The 22,114-nt window shown below is 59.8% G+C and overlaps 1 protein-coding gene across 1 annotated transcript in view; it reads right to left on the bottom strand.

Moving 5' to 3' along the window:
* The window catches only part of CROCC2 (ciliary rootlet coiled-coil, rootletin family member 2), an 82,057-nt gene extending 67,000 nt beyond the window's left edge, over positions 1 to 15,057 (bottom strand). The window contains 7 exon segments of the mRNA XM_063648415.1: positions 1,986 to 2,137; positions 2,842 to 3,148; positions 7,093 to 7,301; positions 8,662 to 8,828; positions 12,420 to 12,590; positions 13,748 to 13,876; positions 14,825 to 15,057. Coding sequence (XP_063504485.1) covers positions 1,986 to 2,137; positions 2,842 to 3,148; positions 7,093 to 7,301; positions 8,662 to 8,828; positions 12,420 to 12,590; positions 13,748 to 13,876; positions 14,825 to 15,057 — 1,368 coding nt within the window.
* Positions 15,058 to 22,114: the final 7,057 nt, after the last annotated feature.

The raw sequence follows: 22,114 nt of genomic DNA, 5'->3' as shown, positions 1-22,114 counted from the left end.
CCACCATGATGTGGGCCCAGTGCCACTCCCACTGCCCAGGGCCACTGCCACTGCCCAGGGCCACTCCCACTGCCCAGGGCCACTCCCACTGCCCAGGGACACTCCCACTGCCCAGGGACACTCCCACTGCCCAGGGACACTCCCACTGTCCAGGGACACTCTGCCATCACTGGGCCAAGACTGAACTGGGGCCCAGGAAATCAAGGGCCAAGGATGGCCCAGGTGGAGGGGTGGAGGGGTGGAGGGGTGGAGGGGTGGAGGGGAGGGCAGCAGACCCGGGGCCTCAGCTGTGGCTGTGCCTGGGCCGAATGCATGGGAGAGCAGAGGGGCCCCTCTTCAGCCACCAGCTGGAAGAGAAGGGGGCGTCGGAAGACCCTGGAGGAGCCGGGTGGGGTCTGGGGGTGCCACCCCAGGATGGAGATGCCACGGTCAGGCACTCTGGCCACCCAGACCCACCCTGTTCCGCCTGTCTTGGGGGTAACTTGGAGTGAGACCCAGCCTCCTGGCACCCACACTTTGCCTGCTGAGCCGCCTGGGAGCTGGCGTGCACTGGGCTGCTGGCGAGTTTGGATCTGACTCACGCAGCTTACTAATCTGTAGGCAGCATTTCTGAGGCTTCTATTCCCAGCGGCCTGTTCCCAACATCTCCCCACCCTGTGCTAGGAAGATGCCTCCCCCAAGGCCTCCCCACAGCTGTAGGGGCTCCCAGGAAGAGTAGGCTGGCTGGCAGCTCATGGACGTGCTGCGGCCCCCATCAGGTGGGGTGGACCCCAGGTCCTGCCCTCAGGGGCTCCCACGGGTGCCAGCAACAATGGAAACGTGTTTCCCGTGTGGGGGTCAGGCCGTGATAGAACTGGGTGGGGAGCAGAGAGCAGGCCCCTTGGAGAGCTGAGGGTACCCCTGTGGGGCTGGTGCTGCTGTGGTCCTGGGAAGAACCCTTCCAGAAGGTGAGGCCCCCTGGGGACCCCTCAGGCATTCAGTACTGGCCGCTGGTCATGTGACTAAGAAGGGGCCAGATCTGGTTCAGGGGTTCAGATCTCAGCCCCAGTAATGGTGGTGTGGCCTGGGTGATCACTGGCTGGCTCTGAGCCTCTACTTCCTTATCTGGAGAGTGGGGTCATCTGACCTGCCATGCAGAACCGGGGGGGCTCTGAAGATGGCATGGGTGCAGCAGGGGCCCTGAGTCCCCCACAAGGTGGGCTGGACACCCCACTCCACGCATTGGCTCCTTGCCAAGTCCTGCCTCAGAAGCCAGCATGTCTTGGAGCAGCCGACATAGGAGAGAGGCTCTGGCCTAGCAGGTTTCTTCACCTGTCTGCCTCGGTTTCCCTGTCTACACAACGGGAGGCCCTCCCCAGCTCCACGTTTTGTCACTAAATATGCCTCTCGCTCACCTCACAGGTCACCCTGGAAGGCACCACAGCCACCAGGGGACCAAAGATACAGCCCTGCCTCTGGCCCCTGTCCTCTGAGGTCCAAGCGACCCCGGCCAGCCTCAGTTGTCAGGAAAGGGCCAGGGGACTGGGGTGGAGCCATTTCTCTGCAAGCTCCATCTGGGATTGGGGTCGGTGCCTGCTGGTCTGCTTTCCTCTGCTGTGCAGGTGCCAGCTTTGTGCCAACGCTGGGCAGAGCACTGGGCCCTGAGAGTCAGGACTGGCCAGGCCACCCCACAGGGCTCCTGGGCAGGTGCGGGGACAAGTCAGTGCCTAAGCTGGGTTGCGAGACCTAGGGGACACGCTGGGCATCAGAAAGGCCTGGGCATGTGCTGCTTGGCCTCCCACCTCTGGCCTCAGCTATCCCGTCTGTTGCCTCAGTTTCCCCATCTGTTGCCCAGGGTTTGAATGTCCCATGGCTGACACTCTGTCTTTCCCAGTCTTAGAAATTGCTGATGGTCCCAGGCTCTGACTGCTGTCCTGACAAGTGACCCCTCACAAAGGGCCAGGGTGCTCCCTCCCGCCTGCCCTGAGTCTGCTGCACACACGCACCTGCTCGCTGACCACACGGCACCTGCTGGCCAGCTCATCTCGCTCGGCGCTGGCCTGGGCCAGCAGGTCCCCCAGCCGGGTCAGCTCCTCCTGCAGGAGCTCGTTCTCCTCTTGCACTCGGGCCACGGTGGCTGTCGGCTCCTGTACCCCTGCTGCACAGTACCTGGGTCAGCCCGGGTGGCCAGACCAGGGCCCACGCGCACTCAGCCCTGTCTCCACGATGGGACCCTGGGCTGGCCACCAGGCTCCAGCTGCTGGACCTGCCCCTGTCTCCTGGGAGGGGTCCCAGCTCTGAGTCAGAGACCCTAACATAGGGAGGCAGACTTCATACTCTGAGCCCCACTTCCTCTCATGTTAACTGGAATCCTACCACCTCTGAGCACCTGGAACCCCAATGCAGACCCAGGCCCAGGCTGAGCCCCAAACCAATGGCAGCAGAGTGTGTGGGCAGCCTGGACGCTGGGCACTTGCCCTGTCTATGAAGCTGTGATCCCTGTTGCTTCTGGGGGAAGGGACCTGGTCCCCGAGTAATAAGGTGCTTTTGTAAATACACACACAGCCAGTTCCCCAGGCCTGCAGGAGGCCGGACAGACCCTGGGACAGAGGGATCCCTGGGACCCATGCACGAGGGAGTCCTGAGCACACACAGGACAGGCGGCCTGGAGCTGGTTCCTCAGCTGCCAGGTGGACAATTGGAGGCAGCACAGGGACCTGGGGCGGGTGCAGGACAGGCAGAGCCCAGGGGGGTGGGTGTCTGTGCTCCCTGAGTGCCAGTGTCCAGCATTTCCATGCTGAGGAAGAAACCAACACCAGTGAGGCGGAGACTCAGGTGGCCACAAGTGTGCCACACAGAAGCAGCCCTGCTCAGGCCCTGCTGAGTGCCCTGGGGGTAGTGATGTGATGCCCCTGAGGGTGGCCCTGTGGGGGGTGGGGCCAGCCCCGGGCCCAGGACTGTCCCCCACGCTGTCACCTTGGCCATCCCCGGGCCCAGGACTGTCCCCCACACCGTCACCTTGGGGTGGCTCCTCACTCAGGCTGCTGGCCACGATCTCACGGATGCGGGTGGGGACGGGGGTGGGCGAGGCCCGCCGGCCTTCCCCACGCACGGTCAGCGCCCGGTCTTCCCTGCTGGCTGTGGGACTCAGGATGGTGTCCTCCAGTCTCTGAAAGACACCCCCAGAGATACCTGGAGATGGCAGCCTCCAACACTGCCAGGCACCCCCTGCAATCCCACTAAATGGGATCCACCACAGGGCCACCCCAAGGCAGCTGAGTGCCCTGGAGAGGACAGGGTGAGGCTGGGCAGGTCACTCAAGCACGTGCCTTGGTTCTCCACCTGTGGAGTGGGGCTGCGCCTGTCCCCAGGTTCTGGAGAGGAGGACCACACCCAGTCGAGGTCAGCAGGAGCAGGTACTGTGCTTGGGGCTCTGCCCTGTCTTGGTGGGGGCTGGGCTGAGCGCTGGCTAAGTGGTTGCCAGTCCCCTAGGGGATGCTGACAGGCAGGTTCCTTTGCCTCTGCTCCACAAGAAACCCAACATCCTCGCCCACCTGGAGCAGGTGGTCTCACAGCTTGTTTGCACAGTGGGGCCAGAGGAGGGACCTAGATCCCACACAGCAGTCACAGAGCCCAGTGTGTTTGTGTGGGGGGGATAGTGGGGGCTGAGGATGGGTCAGAGGGCGGAGGCTGAACGCATGCTTCTCTGCTCAGCTGCCCACTGCCCCTCCACAGGCTCGGTCTATCGGGAGGGTGGGCAGGCCCGGGGCTGCATGCTTGAGGCTCCGAGGATGAGCAGGGCCCGTGGAGCCCTCTCCTCCCACGGCTGTGAATTCTGGGCAGAGTCTGGGACTCCCACCCTCAGGCTGCCCTCAGAGGGCTGCGTGGGCCGGGGCAGCGAGGACAGCGAGGACAACCTTCCTTCCCAAGTGGGTCCTTCATGAAAGCCGACTGCCAGGGAAGAGGCTCCAATAGGCCCAGAAGTGGGCAGGAAGGCCCAGGACCTGGGCTCACACTCGAGAGGTGTTTGCTGAGTGGCTGCCCTTCTGCCCCAGGAGCGCCTGGGTGTCCTGGGTACCCCAGCCTGGTTTTGAGGGTCTTGGGCTCTAATGGCATTTTGCCGGGCAGGGGCACAGCTTGGGGAGGGCCGGGACCCCAGGGCAGGGGACTCCTGCCAGGTGGAATAGATTACTGACTGTGGGCAGGACACACAGGCCGCCTGTGCCAAGCCAGCAGAAGCCCAGGCAGGATCCCGCAGGAATACGCAAGGCCACAGCTGTCCCCCGCCTGCTGCCTTAAGGAATACAGAAGGCCACAGCTGTCCCCGGCCTGCTGCCTTAAGGATATCTAAATTTCAGGCAGTGAATTAACTACTAAAGGGTGACTGGATGCTTGCCGGGGAAGCTGGGAGGGGATGTCCATTCCTAGGGCTCTCCAGCATGGCACCCCAGAGTCCGCCCAAGTCCTCCTTGCCTGGCTCCCACGCCAGCACAGAGGACCCCTCTCCCTGGGGTCCGCAGGGCAGCTCCCCCACCTTGTGCCTCCTGGATCTTCCTCCTGACCAGGGTCCTCGTGGGTGACCACCTGGCTGCCTCCTGCCTGCCATCTCTTGGCTCTCCCTGAGACCCTGCTTGCATCCCCGGACTCTGACCTCAGGTCTGGGCTGGTGGCTGTGCCCTGCTCCCCGGCCCTGGCCCTCCTCCCAACCCCAGCCAGGCCTCCTGCACCTGGTGCATGCTGTACGGCTATCCCAGATGCTCCCTGGACACAGGCCTCCTCCTCCAACTGCACCCCAAAGATCGCGGCCCCCCTCGCGGGGGTTGGAGAGTCACTGCAGACCCAGGCTCAGCATGGCGCCTGGAGTGGCCCTGTTCTGACCCTGCTGCCCTGTGAAGGGCAGCCACTCAGCAAACACCTCCCCACTATCAGCTGAGGTCTGGGGCCAGCCGCCCGTCCTCCCGACAGCCCGTGCACCAGGGTCTGTCTCTCAGTCCCCTGGGAGGTCTTAGGAGGCGCCTTCACTGCAGGTTCCCCCATTGTCTCTTCTTCTGGAGGGAGTAATGGGCCCCCTTTGGGAGCAGCAGCCCAGTGGGGGAGGGGGAGGGAAGTCCCTGCTCCTCGTCCTAGGCCCAGCTGGGAACCAGGTGCCAAGACCACCAACCAGGAGGAGAGCTGCTGGAAGGGGCTTAGCCATTCTGTTCTAAACCCCTTATTTTGCGCAGCGGGGAAAGGAGGCCCAGCAGGGTGGCAAGAGGCACCCCAGGCTCCTTGATCAGAGACCGTCAGGCTCCACTCAACCCCCCAGGCCGGGAAGGGCTCTGCCCCGCCCTCCCTCCGCCTGCTCAGCAGCTCCCGCCCTGCGCTCCCCCGGGCATCGGCGGCGCCACCCCGCTAACGGGAAGGCTGCAGCGCGGAGTAAACTTGACTCATTCCTAACATTTACAGAGGGTCACTTATTAGCAGGACGTCCCGAGAGGCGCTGGGGCGTAATGGGTTCCATCTGTGGACGGGTGCCTGCAATGGGCCGCGGCCCAGCTGGAGCCGGAGGGGGGCGCGGGGAGCGCGGGGGGAGCGCAGGAGGCGTTCAGGGGGACACGGGGGGTGCGGGGGCTGCAGGGGAAGCAGGGGGCGAGGAGGGGGGGCTGGGGGGAGCGGGGAGCGCAGGGGGCGCGAGGGCTCGGGGCACTGGGGAGCGCAGAGGGGGGAGCGCAGAGGGGGGCGCGGGGGACGCAGGGGTCGTGCAGGGGGGCGGGGGACGCAGAAGGGGGCGCCGGGGAAGGAGGGGGCGAGAAGGGGGGCGCAGGGGGACGCAGAGGGGGGCGCCGGGGGCGTAGAATGGGCGCGACTTTGGAGTGTGAGGGCAGCGCCGCCCCCACGGAACCACCCGGAGGAGAGAGAAGGGCTGAGGGAAGGAGCAAGCAGGAGAGAGGCAGGGATGGGAGCGGAGGGGAACGAAGGGAAGGTGGGGGTCGGCGTGACCGGAGGCCTGTGCCGCCAACCTAAGCGCTTAGGACCCCGCCGACGCTGCTTCCTTCCCCACGGCTCCAGGGTGGTCCTGAGGGTCTGCACCACCCGCTCCCCAGGCCCCTCCCGGGGACTCTGCGCTGCCACCTGCGCCAGCGGGTCCGGGCAGGGCGTCCCCTCCGCGACCTGTGGGTCCTTCTGGGCCTGCCCGTTTCCCGCCCGGGCCTCTGCGGGGTGGGCCCAGGCTGTGGCCCAGCGTCCGCTGGAGGCTTGTATTCTGGAAGGCCTCGTAGTGGGAGGGAACACCAGGGCTGGAGGTCACTTTCCCCTAAGGCTCCAGACTCACAGTTGAGCCCGGCTCATATCTCTTCCTCCTGCCCCCATCACCCTCTTCAGCTCAACCCGCATTAAAGACCCCAGGGAGGTCATAGCCCCTGCGTGGAGCTACGCTAGGGGTAGCTGGCCCACTCAACTCGATCCTGGCCCTGAGAGGGGTGGCCCAGCAGGGAGAGCCAGCGGGTCCTCACTGCTGTGCCACCCCATTTGGTTGTGTGGAGAGGGACAGCCAAACCTTGGGGGAAATGTGGGCTCCCCATATCTCTGCCTCCGCAGGGTCAGAGCAGGGCTCCCCTCTAAAAGAGTTGGACTGGGGTCCTTGCTATGCCACCAATAAACAGAGACCGTGAGTGTGTTACCCCCCACCTCATGTCCCCATCTGTGAAATGGGAGCGTTGGCCATCCAGGCCCTCCTGGATCCCAGGGCCAGGGGCTGGGGCTCTGTGAGGGTGCAGTGGATGGACCACATGTGGCCTCAGCTGCCTGCCCCCAACTGGCCACCAGCCCCTGGGAAATGCAAGCTGCTGGAATCTTGCCTGCAGGCAAATGACCTCCCACCCTCTGATGGAATCAGAACCCTCCTGTGGATCCAGGGTCCCACCTGCACTTTGGCACTTGCTGGGGACTGGGGGTTTCAGGGCTGCTGCCAGAGCCTCTCCTCTTACACCCCTTCCCCATTCCAGGGTCTTGGCCAAGATCCTGGAATGGGGGGCCGGGAGGTCACCTTATCATACTCCATGCTGCAGATGGGGAAACTGAGGCCAGGGACACGACCCCAGCTCTCCACTGGGGTGGGGTGGAGCCAGAGTGCACCTGCCAGCCCGTACTGCCTGCAAAAGGCTTCCGCCTGCAGGGAGGGCGCAGGGACTCTAGGTCTGCACCAAAAAACCTGAGTCTTGGCTTTATCTGGAGGCCACACTCTTGTGCTGATTCCCATCCCTGCACCTGGGGCATGACCTTGGAGATGCTGTCAGGGGTCAGAAGCCTTGGAGGGAAATCCCCCACACCCTCGTCAAAGCCACCTGAAGCAGGGACGGTCAGGGGCCTGCTGAAGCTCAGATCCAAGCGTCACTGGCCCCACCAGCCCTCAGCAGCCCCACCACCCCTGTCGTCCCATCCTGCTTGGACAGCTGCCTGAGCTGGGGGTGGGAGGGGGACGGGGAGGGGGAGCATGTCCATCGGGACCCTCGCCCACCCATCAGCAGGCTCCTCGGTCAGCCTGGGTCACCCTCATTGAGGGGTGGACCCCCGAGTGAAGGGTGGGGTGGAGGGCGAACCTCCTGAGTGAGGGGTGGGATGGAGGCAGCTCCCAGCCAGAGGGTGGAGGGTGCCTTCCCTGAGCTCCAACAGTGCCCCCGTGTGGCCGCGAGGAGCGCTGCAGGGGGCTGCCAGGTCCTGCTGTTGTAGAACGGAGGCTGGGGCTGGGGGTTTGGATGGCATCAGGGACCAGTGCTCAGTGGAAAATGAAAGATGTGTGTCCACGAGAGTGAAGGCACGCGCCAGCATCGGCCCGCAGGGTTCTCCGCGCTCTCCACTTGCAAACGTTTTCGCATCCATTGTCCTGACCTGCACTGGAGGCTTCTGGCCTCCACCTTAATGGGTGAGGAGGGTGAGGCTTGGCACCTCTGAGACTTGCTCAAGGGCACCTGCTCAGCAGCAGCGTTAGGACTGGGACCCCAGCCTTGGGCCCCTACTCGCGCACAAGGGTGGTCACTGATGAGCCTTCCCAGCGGCGGTGTCTGGACTTGGCTCTGCTGCAGTTCTCCTCCCCTGTGTGCCCCCTCCCCAGCCTGAGCAAAGGGCAGGGAACCAAGCAGCTTCCGGGCCGGGCAGCAGCCCCTTTCCTCCTGTGTCTGAGCCCAGCCATGCTGCAGCTGCTGCCTTTCTCTCCTGGGCCCTCCATGGCCCTCCCAGCATCCCTGGGCGGGGAAGTCTGGCCTTGCCAGGAGCAGGCACAGCTTGAAGAACACATCTGAGGACAGGGCCTCCGGCCAAGTCCAGCCACCGGAGGTCTGCTTGCCGTCCTTCCGCAGCCCAGCCTGCCGCAGAGAGGGCCTTGGGCTGGGTGGCCTCCTGCCAGGCTCCATTTCCTTAGGAAAAAGAGCTTCTCTGTGGCTGGGATAACACCTGGCCTCCAAAACGCTGTATTTCAGCAACTGCTCAGTTTAAGTCTCTGTGTTTGTGGAGCACACTCTGGGCCTGGGCATCACCCAGGAGCAGGAACATGCCTCTGTGGGTGTCAGTTTGCTCCTCAGGTGATGATAAATCTAGGCCACCCCTGTAGGCAGGACCCCGGCCGGCCAGGCATTGAGGCAGGGATTGTGGATGGGGAGAGACAACTTATCATTTCCTTCTATGCCCCCAACACAATGCTTGGCACACAGACAGGCTTGGACACAGCACACTGCTTGGAAGACTGAGAGCTCAGCTGGAACTTCCTGAGGTCCGAATCACCAACGGCAAAATGACTCAGAACAAGGAACTTGAAGAAGGCAAGGACCCTGTCTTTCCTGTTTGTCCCTGTGTCCCTGGTGCCCACGCAGGCTTCCTGGGGGAGGTGGGATAAGAAAGAACCCACCAGCTAGAGAGCCCGGGCACTGTGTCCATGTGGAGGGAGCTGTGGAAGCAAAGGTGGAGAGGATGCGTCTCCAGGGGTCTGTGCAGGGCCTGGGGGAGGGGCAGTGGGGATGAGGGTGGGTGGGGCAGAGGAGGAACCTGGAGCCAGACCGTGAGGGCCTCAAATGTTCTGTGGAGGATTGTGGGACACGATCCTTGGACCACGGGGCTAGTGGGGGTTCCTGAGGGGGAGGATGGGCCCATGTCGTTAGTACAGTGGCTCCGGCTGTGCCTGACAGGGCCTGGATGCGGCCTGGGAGATTTGGAGATGGGCTGAGCATCTGCTTCTGGCTTGCTTGTGACAGTGTGGAGCTCGGTGACGGGCACCATGGCCTGGCTACTTGGAAACCATCCACCGCTCCTGTCCTGTGGTGGGGACTCTAGACTTGGGCCCTCGGGATCTCCTGAGTGATAAGCGTGTCTTTTGTTGGCCTATGAGATGACTGATGGCCAGGGCCCCTGGATAGCCGCAAAGAAGGGGCTGGTTACCAGAAAGACCACGGCACGATTAGTGCGTTGGTGCTTTCAGCCCCACACCCTGACATCTGGGGAGGGGAGAGGAGCTGTCTCTGGAGCTGATCACCAACGGCCAATGATTTAATGAATTTTGCCTACTTAATGAAGGTTCCATAAAAACCCTAAACCACAGGGCTGGGCAGGCTGGGTTGCTGAACACAGGGCAGTGCTGCGGGTGGTTGGTGTGCCTAGGGGCCTGGAGGCTCCGTACCTGCCGCCTGTACCTTGACCTGGGCACCTCTCCTTCTGGCTAGTCCTGAGTTGTGTCCTTTATAATAAACCAGTAATCAAATGGGAAAGTCACTTCCAGAGTTCTGTGAGCTGTTCCAGCAAATTATCAAGTTGAGCAGGGGGTTATAAGAACCCCTAATTCATAGCCAGTCAGACAGAATACGGGAGGCCCAGGACTTGTGATTGGCATATGAGGTGGGGCAGCTTTATGGGACTGAGTCCTTAAACTGTGGGTCTGTGCCAGCTCTGGATGGTTAGGGTCCGAACTGGATTGAATTGTAGGACAGCTAGTTGGTGTCCAGAGAGCTGGAGAATTGGCTGGTGTCAGGAAAAACCCACACATTTGGTGTTAAAAGTGGTGTGAGTAACAACAGTTCAGACAGGTAAACCTTGCTTGGAGGGAAGCGTGTACGTTAGAGAGGAAAAAAAGTGGGAGGGTAAGACGGCGCGGCTACTATGGAAGATGGCATGAGGGGTCTCCACAAAATTAAATGTAGACTCTCTGCGCGATCCAGCCATCCACTTCTGGGCATCTGCCCGAAAGAACGGAAAGTGGAGGCTCGAAGAAATATTTGTACCCCGAGGTTCACAGCAGCATTTTCACAGTGGCCGACAGGCAGAAGCCACTCAGGCATCCACTCAGAGATGAATGAATAAACAGAGTGTGGTCCCTCTATGAGTAGAATATTACTCAGCCTTAAAAAGGAAGGAAAGGCTGGCGCCTGCTACAACATGGGTGGACCTCGAGGGCGTAATGCTCAGTGAAATAAGCCAGCCACGAAGGGACAAATACCATCTGATCCACTTAGACAAGGCTGCTAGCGTCATCGACTTCGTAGAGACAGAGAGTAGGATGGCGGGGGCTGGGAGAGCGGGGAATGGGGCGTGAATGTTGAATAGGGGCAGAGTCTCAGTTTGGGAAGATGAAAGTTCTGGGGCCGGGTGTGGCAGCTTACACCTGTAATTCCAGCACTTTGGGAGTTTGAGGCGGGCACATCACTTGAGGTCAGGAGTTCAAGACCCTCCTGGCCACCATAGCGAAACCTCGTCTCCACTGAAAATACAAAAAATAACTGGGCATGGTGGCGTGTGCCTGTAGTCCCAGCTACTGGGGAGGCTAAAGCAGGAGAATTGCTTGAAGATGGGAGGGCGGAGGTTGCTGTGAGCCGAGATCGCACCACTGCACTCCAGCCTGGGCGACAGAGACCGACTCTGTCTAAAAAAAAAAAAAAAATTCTGGACTTGGATGGTGGTGATGATGGTTGCTCGACGCTATGAATGTGCTTAGTGCTACAGAATTGTTCCTAAAAATGGTTAAAATGGTCAGTTTTATGTTATGTATATTTTCCCACAATTTAAAGAAAAATGAAATTTTTATTTTTTAAAAAATTTATTTTATTTTATTTTTTTGAGACAGGGTCTCGCTCTGTCTCCCAGGCTGGAGTACAGTGGCGCGATCTTGGCTCACTGTCACCTCCGCCTCCTGGGTTCAAGCGATTCTCCTGCCTCAGCCTCCCGAGTAGCTGGGATTACAGGCGCCTGCCATCACGCCTGGCTAATTTTTGTATTTTCAGTAGAGACAGGGTTTCACCATGTTGGCCAGGCTGGTCTCAAACCCCTGACCTCAAACGATCCGCCCGCCTTAGCCTCCCAAAATACTGGGATTACAGGTGTGAGCCACTGCGCCCAGCCAGAAAAAAAGAAATTTTTAAAAAGGCTGAACAATCAATGAGTCAAGTACATTTTTCCAGAAGTGAGATGAAGAGCAAACCCAGAGAAACTGAAAGCAAAAGAAGAATGCATATATGTAGGTTAAAGGAAGAATGCATACGTAGGTTAAAGGAAAAAATGCATATGTAGGTTAAAGGAAGAACGCATACGTAGGTTAAAGGAAGAAAGCATATATAGGTTAAAGGAAGAGTGCATATGTAGGTTAATGAAACACAAGATAAGAATACTATGAGGAGGATCGGTACGTGGCTAGTATCAGAAACGAGAAAGGGGATGCCACTTGGGGGCAACCACTTCCTCCCCACTGTGCCCAGGACTGGGGTTCCGGACCCAAGGCTGTCTGGAGTCCTGGGAAACCCCTATCTCGAGCACCCCAGCAAAGAGGGACAGCTGGTTACCCCACGGATCCTGCAGACATCCAAAAGACAGGAAGAAGATATTGTGAACAACTTTTGCCAATAAACTTGAACATTTGGATGTAATGGACAATTTCCTAGAAAAATAGCACGAATCAAAACTCAAGCCAAGGAACCGGAGTCTGAGGAGCCCCCAGCTCTGAGGGGACTGGGCTTTCTGTTTTGGGTTCCTCATCCGGGACTCTGCGCCGCGCTTCTCCACCAGCTGCGGGTCTGGGTGCTGGAGATTCCGAGGAAGGGCACACCCCCACCCCTCGAGGCAGTCACAGATACCCCCCACTTCACGTGTAATTTCAGGGGGCTTTGCGCTCCCCAAGTCCAACTTGCTCACCCCAGGGACAGAGGTTGAGAGTTTCCAAGCCTGCCCCCTTACGTCCAATTCCAGCTCTGGGGTGGGGGCATTCTGGGGTGCTGTGCAGAGGTTGCTGGGGGGCTTCCAGAGGAGGGGAGAGCGGCTGTGGCCGGAGGAAGAGGGATGTCAGAGAGGCTCCTCTGGGCCTGGGAGCATGTTCACCATCCGTCCGGAGCCACCACTCCTGGTCACGGGGGAGCCTCCTGCATCCTCAAGCCATAGCCTTCCTCAGGCCCTGCAGTCTCCCAGCTGTAGCTGGAGGGTGGAGGGTCCCTATGGTTCTGCCGCCCATCTGGACAGGTGATCTGGGCGTCTGGCGCCCGCCTGCTGCCTGCTCATTCTGGGCTAATGGCATCAAGATCTCAATCACTACAGCGAAAATAACAGGTGTCAGCAGGGCGGGCAGAGCTGACTTCGCTGGGGCCTGCGTAGCCTCCAGATGAATTTCCCAGAGACAGTGGGAATTTGGGAGCAGGCAAAGCAAAGCATCTCTCAGCCACATTTGCACAGCGCTCATGCCCCCGCCTGATGTCAGCACCGGCCTGGGTTTCCCCCTCAGACCAGCCGCTAACCACAGCAGCTCCCTCCAACCCTTAAGCCTCAGCTTTCCTGACATCCGAGGGGATGAGAATCCTCACAGGGCTGCAAGTGTCCTGTAAACGTAGTGTGCTGGCTCTCCAGCCTCCATTCACCAGCCCTGCTCTCAGAACTCATGGAGCTGACACCCAGGCAGAGCTGGCCGAGCTCCAGGTGGAGGAGGTAGAGGTCACCCCAGGGGGAGGAGGTAGAGGTCACCCCAGGCGGAGGAGGTAGAGGTCACCCCAGGCGGAGGAGGTAGAGGTCACCCCAGGCGGAGGAGGTAGAGGTCACCTCAGGTGGAGGAGGTAGAGGTCACCCCAGGCGGAGGAGGTAGAGGTCACCCCACGGCACTGCTTTGTCTTGTTGCATCACCTGATTCAAATATCCTGCCCTCGAGTCCTCGTGCAGCCCTGTGGGTGAGCAAACCCTTCGTCTACCCTGTCACTAGGTCACCTGCACCAGCTGTGGCCATTTCTCTTTTCAGGTGACCTGTATTGTTTGGATAGGGCCATGTCAGCCTGCCGTAGCATAGTTTTGAGATGCTAAGAGCTGGGTTAACAAACAACCGTGAGTAAGCCAGTTCATCAGGGGTTCTCTGGGATCCCGAGGGGTCCGTTGGAGGTGGGGGCGGCCTGGCTGCGGTGGTCAGCAGCAGGTGACGGCAGTGCAGGTAGGAGGGATGTCTGAGGTGGGACCGCAGGCTGGGTCCTAGGTGGGCTCTGGGAAGTAGGGAGGCAAGGGGAGAGGGACACGGGACAATTCCCAGCCACCGTTGTCACGCACCAGGTGCTATGAAGACAGAACCAGAACATCTGGAAGCCAGAGAATAGACACTAGGGCTAAGCCACAGCCTCCCACAAATGTGCAGCAATGGGAACACCACCCCAGAGAGGCCCTGCTGGCCCCCACACTTTGCCATGGGAGGGCAGTGAACGAGGTCCCGGAATGTCAGCACCAAGGGCTGTCTGCCCGTCCCCACCCCAGTGTGCAGCCTGCAAACCTGTGGCTGCCAGGGACGCCAGTCACCTGAACGTCCACAGCCAGCCCTGGCCCCGGGCTCTCCCTCCACCCTGCAAACCGGCTACAAGGGATGCCGGCCACCTGAACGTCTATAGCCAGCAGTGGCCCCGGGCTCGCTCTCCCCAGGCTCTCTCTCCTGGCTGAAGGCTGCCTGTGTGTGCGTGCAGGTGTGCCTGCTTGCATCCGTGACTGGCTGCACGCTCAAGGCAAACATGTGAGCAAGTGGAAAGTGCCCCGGGAGGCAGGAAGGTGCCTCCTGGCCACCCCCTCTCTGTGCCGCGTCCCTTCCAAAGTGCCCTGGCAACTTGCTCACAGGAGGGTGCAGGGAAGTGACCGCCCCACTGACCTGGATCACGGTGTCCAGCCCCAGCAGGGGCTGTTGGGAGGCATCCCCATTGCCAGGCTCACTGGAGGCAGAGCTCATTGCAGCCCAGAGCGCAGGACCCCAGAGAAGGCTGGGCTTTGCTACCTGGCAAGTCTCCTCCAACTGGCCAGGGTCTTCCTTGGTGCATGGGCCCCACACCTGTGTGGCACCTGGCTCTGCAGTCCTGTTTCCCGAGCCTGGGCACCCAGTTGCTCTTGCCCTATGGGTAAGACAGTATGGCCAGCTGAGCCCGTAGGCGTTGCTGTGGCAACCGGGACGCTGAGAGCTGCGTTTCCCTGGAAACAGGAGTGCAGGACCCTGTTGCTATGGGGACAAAGGAACGCTGTTGGCTGGAAGCAGTTTTGCCTGGAGACCTGGCGACGCCCTGGGTAAAACTGTCTACCTGAGCAACGGCATCTGGGAGGGGCTGGCCTTTCCCCCAGACACCCCCTCCCGCATTCGCTCCAGGGGGAGCCGTGTGCTTGCTGGACACACAGCAGGCAGAGGCAGCACGCAGATCACTGGTCTTCCTTGATCTGGACTCATAAACTATGACTTTTGAAAAACATTTGTCAAAGAACGTAGTGATCGTCACAGGTGGTGGACTGAGGCCTGGAGAGGGACGCTGCCTGCCTGAGGGGCAAAGGAAGCTCGCCTTCCTGGCCTTGCACCTGTGAGTCCTTCTGGAGTCTGACTCCCGCTAGAGCCCTTCAGAGTCACCTGCCCATGGGTCCACCCTTGCCCCGGGAAGCTGCACTGTTTCCCACCCTCTGGAACCGGAAAGGATCGCCAGCTGCCCTGTCCGAGGGGGAGCAGGCCCTGGTCAGCATGCGTGGTGGAGGGTCTGCAGAACTTGCCCACGGCTTCCCACCCCAGGGGCTGCCAGGGGCTGTCCAGATGCCAGGGCAGGGCAGCTTCCCATAGATGAGGCAATGGGAGGGAAGCAGGGCCATGCCTGCCATCTCCAGGCCGGCTGTCCCTGCAGACGCAGAGCTCTGTGGCTTGGAGCCTGGGCCTCCCAGGGCCTCAGATGAAGTCAGGTGCCTGGCAGGCATCCATGCCAGCATTTCTGCCCCATTCCACTCCTTCTGGGGCTCCTCATTCTGAGCTGGGACCTCCTTGAGCTGATGCTGGCAGGAGTCCCTCTGGGGAAGGGACAGCCGCAGAGGTGGGCCCTGCAGCAGGAGTGGCTGCCCTCCCATGAAAGGCTGCCCTGTTCAGGGGCCTCTGGGGATGGGTACATCTCCGAGTCTCTCAGAGACCCAGGTTCTTGGAGCCAGCCCAGGAGACTGGGAGGCAGCCTGCCCAGCAAGGCCACAGGGGCCTGGGCAGTGGAAGTGGATGCCAACTTGGGGGACCAGCATGTTTGTCCCTGGGGCTGCCGAGAGAGGGCCTGAGGGCCCAGGCCACCTCCTCAGAGGCGAAATTCAAGAAGCAGAGGCACCTGTACTCAAAAGGAGCCCTCCCAGAGAAACGCCTGTGCTCTGTTCACCCCCACTCCTGAGGACAACCTCCAGGGTGGCCCTGCAGGGACAGGCCAGGCTTTCTGGTCAGACATGGCCCCATGGGCATCTGGGCTGGGCTTCACTGGACAGTCCCTGGAGGGCCAGGGGCCTGGGCAGTCCTTCTGAGCCTCGTGCTTCTGGCCCAAGCATGACCTCTAGCTCCAGGTCCAGACTGAGGACACTCACTCCATGGGCTGGGCCCCTCCCTGAGCAGCCTCCAGATCCCCCAGGGACCCAAGACTGCTTGTTGCCCACCCTCAGAGTCCTGGGAGGCCCTGTGGCCATGGAGAGTCCTGCCCTCCATGCCTCAGCCTGAGTGGGGAGGGGCAGCGTTTCCTGCTGGGACTCCGCTGAACTCCCCTGAGGTGGGTCAGGGCTTAGAGGGTGTGGCCCTGGCCTCTGGTGAGAGTTCCTGCTGGGGGCAGGGTGGGTGGAGTGAGGAAGGGGCATCCCTGTGGACCTGTGGACGGCAGGGCGGGTAGAGTGAGGAAGGGGCATCAGTGTGGACCTGTGGATGGTGGGGAGTGGCTGGGAGGCTGATGTCATCTCCCATGCGGGTGTCTTGGATTGGTGGAGATAAGACCTCACATGCCAGAAGCAAGTCCTGTGTCAGTCCTGACACAGATGCCCATGTTCAGGGGCGGCCCGGTGGCCTGAGTAGGTGTGTTGGAGAGACGCCCTGACCTGAAGCTGTACATCCAGGCCAAAGGTGACGTGCACTGGGCCCAGCCAGGTGGAGGCACCGCCTGTGGCCTCTGCAGGTGACGGCTCTCAGGAGGGCCGGTGGGCAGGGGCTCCCATCTGTGTTTAATTTTATTTTTATTTATTTATTTATTTTTGAGATGGAGTCTTGCTCTGTCTCCCAGACTGGAGTGCGGTGGCGCTATTTCCGCTCCCTGCAACGTCCGCCCCCCCAGGTTCAAGTGATTCTCCTGCCTCAGCCTCCGGAGTAGCTGGGATTAGAGGCACTCGCCACCATGCCCAGCTTATTTTTGTATTTGTAGTAGAGATGGGGTTTCACCATGTTGACCAGGCTGATCTTGAACTCCTGACCTCAAGCAATCCTCCCGCCTTGGCCTCTCAAAGTGCTGGATTACGGGCGTGAGCCGCCGCGCCCGGCCTGCCTGAGTTTTAGAAAGTTCCTTCTGGCTGTGGAGTTCCCCTGGAGAAGATCAAACGTGAGGATGGGATTTTGTCGGTCCAGGTGGGCATCGCCTGGGGCCTCTGTGCCATCTGGGGTGGGCGTGGCCGCCTGCAGTTGAGCCTCCCCTGCCTGCAGCAGCTCCAAGTCCATGATTTTCCCAGATGACCTCCCGCGCCTCTTCCTCAGTCACTGGAGGTTTGCCCAGGGAAGAGGGATTTCCTGGGAGAGTCCTGGTGAACCATGAAGCTTGGTTCCCCCTCTTGGTGGGGCCCTGACCCAAGGCAGGCCCTCCTTGCCGCCTACCTCCTCTTAGCCTTGGGGTCCCAGCTGCTCCACCGGACACGTCCTCGTTTCTTTGCCACTTCTCCCCCTTTGCTGCTTCTCCCCCTTAACCCTGCCCCTCCGTGGCTGTGCAGGAAAGCCCATGCCTGCCGGCGGTGGCCCGGATTCCCCCCAGGATGCCTTTCCAGGACACGAGGGCTGGCCCAGCCCCGTGCATGCCCCCAAGGCCTCACTGCTGGGCGTCCATTATGGGGCTCCCAGACCAGGGCCATGGCTGGACTAGAAGAAGAACCGGCAGGGTAGGCCTTGGCTGGAGCCTGGCTGGGCCCCCAGGGAACGTCCTGGGACAGTGGAGGATGGGATAGAGGGTCCTCTCCGAGTGCAGGCATTCTGTGGGGTGGGCTCTCGGGAGGGCAGGGCTCGGAGGGCCCTGCCCAGTCCTGACCCACAGCCTGATGGGGGTTGAGCTCTTGTTTTCTGGACCTCACGCCTCCCTCCCCGGGACTGGGGAAAGTACTTGGCACCCATGGCCATTCTGGATGCGGTCCTCCTCGTCCTGCCCGACCTGCCTGGTTTCAGAGGCTGAGGAAGAACCCTCCTGGGCTCAGAGGAACACCTGTCTGTAGATACACCATTGCCGGTTTTGTCATTGTTCCCTTGAAACAGGAAACCTTGCTTATCCTTATCAAGGATAACCTTGTATGTCCTTATCAAGGAGATAAGGAGTTACATACAGCCTTATCTCCTTGGGAACAGTCCCCAGTCCTGGCTGTGCTGGGCCCATGTGGGGACACAGGAACAGACGATGAGCAGGCACAGACACTCTGGCCGCCGGGCACCCACACAGCCGGCCATGGGTGTCTTTTCCTGTCTAGCACCAGCAGGGGATGTGCCTTGGACAGAACCCAAGGAGGCTGTGACCCAGGTCGGCCCCGGGGAGCCACGGAGCCACTCCTCTCGAGCAGTCACTGGCTGTCCTCTCAGACAGTCTGTGCTGCCAGGTGTGGACTTGGCTCTGAGCAGGAGACGCTGGCCTTGGGGGTGCAGAGTCACCAAATGAGCTGAGACAGTGATGGACAGCAGGAAAGATCCCAGTGTGATTACGGCAGGACGGGCAGCCCTGGAGGCTGTGAGGCTGAGACAGAGGGCGCCACATTCTGTCCACCGGCTACCCTCTCTGCGGAGCTGCCCTGCACAGGAACTTTCTTCAGAGGGCATGGAAGTGCCACCCCATCCTGCACACAGCAGCCGAGTGGCACCATCCCACCCCCATCTGTTGGGCGTGGACAGGAGGCCAGCTGAGGGCAGGGGTGGTGGCTGGTGAGGCAAGTGGTCTGATGCGGGAGAACAATGCATTTGGTGTGATTTTCAAGGTCTTTTCCACTCTCCTGAAAGGAGAGACCAGCTGGATACATGTACTGGGTTTTAGGGGGAATCCAAATGGTTGTGGGGGCAGGCAGGTCCTGAGAGGTTCTGTGGGGTGGGAGAGAAGACCTCGCTCTTCACCCACCCCGTGTTTATCCACGTGAGGGGTTGCCAGTGGATGCTGCCGTGGGCAGGCCCTGGGGGACCTGGGTCCTGGGAGAGGCTGCAGGGCTGGCTGGGGACCCTGCTCTCTGGTGCTTTCTGTCAGCGTGACAGAGGCTGAACACCACAGCACAGTAAAGAAAGGTGCCTGGGGAGGGACTCCTGTCTGGGGACAGGAGGAGGCTTGGGGCTACTGCCCTGCCCAGGGATCCAAAGGTAAGAGCCCAAGCCATACAGAGCTTAGAAGAAAATGCAGGGAAAAGCTTCATGACACAGGATTTGGCAGTGATTTCTTGGATATGACATGAAATGCACAGACAATGAAAGAAAAAAATAGATAAATTGAACTGCATCAGAATTTAAAACTTGTGCATCAAAGGATGCTATGAAGAAAGTGAAAACCCACAGAATGGGATAAAATATTTACCAATTTTATATCTGATAGAGGATTAGTATTCAGAATTTATAAAGAATTCTGGCCAGGCACAGTGGCTCACACCTGTAATCCCAGTATGTTGGGAGGCCGAGGCAGGTGGGTCACCTGAGGTCAGGAGTTCAAGACCAGCCTGGCCAAACCCCGTCTCTACTAAAAAAATACAAAAAAATTAGCTGGACGTGGTGGCGTGCGCCTGTCATCCCAGCTATGCAGGAGGCTGAGGCATGAGAATTGCTTGAACCTGGGAGGCAGAGGTTACAGTGAGCCGAGATGGTGCCACTGCACTCCAACCTGGGTGAGAGGAAGACTGTCTAAAAAAAAAAAAAAAAAAAAAAAAAGAATTCCTACAACCCAACAACAAGAAAACAACAATTAAAAATGAGCAAAAGACCTGAACAGACATTTCTCCAAAGAAGATACACACACAGCCAATAGGCATGTGAAAGACACTCAGAGTCGCCTCATCCAAGAAATGCAAATCAAAACCACAGCGCGTCAGCACTTCACAACCCCTGGGATGGCTCTTACCCAGAAAGCAGAGGATGAGTGCTGAGGAGGACGTGGAGAAGCCAGGGCTCTCTTGCACTGTGGTGGGGACGGTGTGACAGATCCTCAGAAAATTAAACAGAGTTCCCATATGATCCAGGAACCGACTTCTGGGCATATACCCCAAGGAACTGAAAGCAGAGACTCAAAGAGATATTCGTACCCCTGTGTTCATAGCAGCATTTGCACTGCAGCCGATGGTGGAAGGAGCCCAGGTGTCTGTTCACAGATGATGTGGTCCGTCCCCACTGTGGAACATTACTCCGCCTTTAAAAGGAAGGAAATTCTCACACATGCCACAATCTGGAAGAACCCTGAGGATATAACGCCAGGTGAAATAAGCGCGTGCTAAGGCTGACGCTCACCTGAGGTCCCAGGAGTCAGTGTGGAACGGGCACAGAGTCTCAGCTTGGAAGATGAGACGAACTCTGGAGACTGACGGTGACAATGGCCGCACGGCAACATGAATGTTCTTAATGGCGCTGAGCCGCACGCTTAAAGGTGGTCAAGATGGTAAAAGTTATGTTTATTTACCAAAATGTAAAAAACTAAAACTCCAACCAGCAAGCAAAACAAAACCCACTGTGGCCAGCACCTGGGGAGACCTAGAGGGTTCCCCCACCCAGCTGCATGTTCCAGGGGAGCTGCAGCCTGTGGTCTGGCCCTGAGCTGGCGACTGGAGCCCTGGACAGACGGAGCTGGTGTCCCCGTGTGCCCAGGTGAGCAGTCTCCATGCCACCACTGAGAGAACACCCCCTTCCCCTCTCTCACACCGCCCTCCACCCAGCCCTGTGCCGTCGAGCTTCCTTCTCCCCAGGACCCCTGCCCACCCCCGTCCTAGGCTGAGCCTGCCTCAGAAAAATGAGTCTGCTCCAATGTCTGCTCCCCACTGGTTTTTCCAGGTGAGGGATCAGCCCACCCTCAGCCCCATGCGGCTCAGCTCCTCAGGGTGGTCCATAGTAACCCCCAGCCCATGACCCACAGATGCATCTCCCGACCCCACCCACCCCGCCACACACCTGACTGTTTCCCAGCTGAGCAGACCCCAGTCCTCTCCGTCCACCTGGGGCTTAACTGTCCATCACCTCCTTCCTCCTCCAGCCCCTGCTTCTTTGCTTTGCTCCTCCCAGCGGGGGTTCACCCCTACCGCTCAGTGCTGCTCCGAGGGGGGCTGCCATGCTTAGCAGTGGAAATACAGGGATCCCTGTTATATTCCAACTCCAGATCAACAACAATAAATGTTTGTGTGCCATGCAAATTAGATTTGAACTTCAGATTAATCCTAACAGCTGAGCGTCCTGCATTTTATTCGCCACCCTGATGCAGAGTTAGGCCGTGAAGGGGAGGCCGCAGGGGCCGGGCATGTACTCTGAGAGTCAGGACGCGGGTTTGTCCCGTGTGGTGAGCATTGCAGCTTTATCCTGAAGTCCAGACTGCTCATGTCAGCATGGAAACTGCTTCCCCGCAGAGGCATCTGCGTAAAGGGCATCTGGTCGCTGGGTGGCTGGATTCTGTCTGAGAGTCTGTCTCCTGTGGATTCCTCACTGTCCATTGAGGACCTGGAGCCCAGGTGGGGCAGTGATTTGCTCAGGCCACACAATGGTGCCAAGCTCGTCTGCTCAAGTCTGACTTTTCTGCATCCGCACCTGAGCCTGAGCAGGCCTGGTAGGTACTCTGGGCACCTTGGCTGAATCGGACCACAGTGTCCTGGAGAGAAGTGCCCGATGCAGAAGGGTCTCCTTCCCGGAGTACTGCAGGCATTGGTGGCTGGTGTAGACCTCGGCTGGAGACTCCTGTCTTGGTTGCTTTTGCATGCCTGAGGCTGCACAGAGCTGTGCCCACTATTCCCGAACAGGTGGCTGGGCTAGGGGAGGGGCAGCGAGCACAGGGTCCCTGCAGGCAGCGTCCCGGCAGGGCTCCTGGCAAGTGGTGGTGTGGGGGCTGCTGACCGTGGCTGGCTGAGGAACAGCCACCTCCTGGTCCCCAGAACCTGTGAACAGGACCTTATAAAGCACAGGAGAGACTGTGGCCTTGCACGGTAACAGACTGAACCATGGGTGAATTGAGATCTTACGTGGTAACAGACTGAACTGTGGGTGAATTGAGGCCTGTGGGATGAGGAGATCATCTGGGATGGCCTGGTGGCCCTAAATGGTCTCCCCAGTGTCCTTGTAAGAGAAGCAGAAAGAGAGAGCACAGCTGCCCACAGGAGAGGACCACGTGAGGATGGAGATGGAGAGACATGGCCAAGGAACGTGGCTGCACCGGAGCTAGGAGAGGTGGGAGCTGTGCTTCCCTGGAGCCTCCGGAGGGAGCTCGGCCACATAACACCATGCTCTTGGACGTCTGCCTCCAGAGCTGTGAGAATTCACTTCTGTCATTTAACCTCCACTGTGGTCTGTCGCAGCCCTGGAAACATGCCCCTGCTGTGGGCTGCAGCTGCGTGGAGCCCCCACGGCTCAGGGTGTGCCCCTGCTGCTTCCCTAGGTTCAGCCCCGGGACTCTGTTCAGGCCGGAATGTCTGCTTCCCACCCCGCCTTTCCCAGCACATCTGGGACTTCCTGAAATAC

Source organism: Pongo pygmaeus, chromosome 11, assembly GCF_028885625.2.
Source record: "Pongo pygmaeus isolate AG05252 chromosome 11, NHGRI_mPonPyg2-v2.0_pri, whole genome shotgun sequence".
Lineage (NCBI taxonomy): Eukaryota > Metazoa > Chordata > Mammalia > Primates > Hominidae > Pongo > Pongo pygmaeus.
This window is presented reverse-complemented; position numbering and strand designations above follow the sequence as displayed.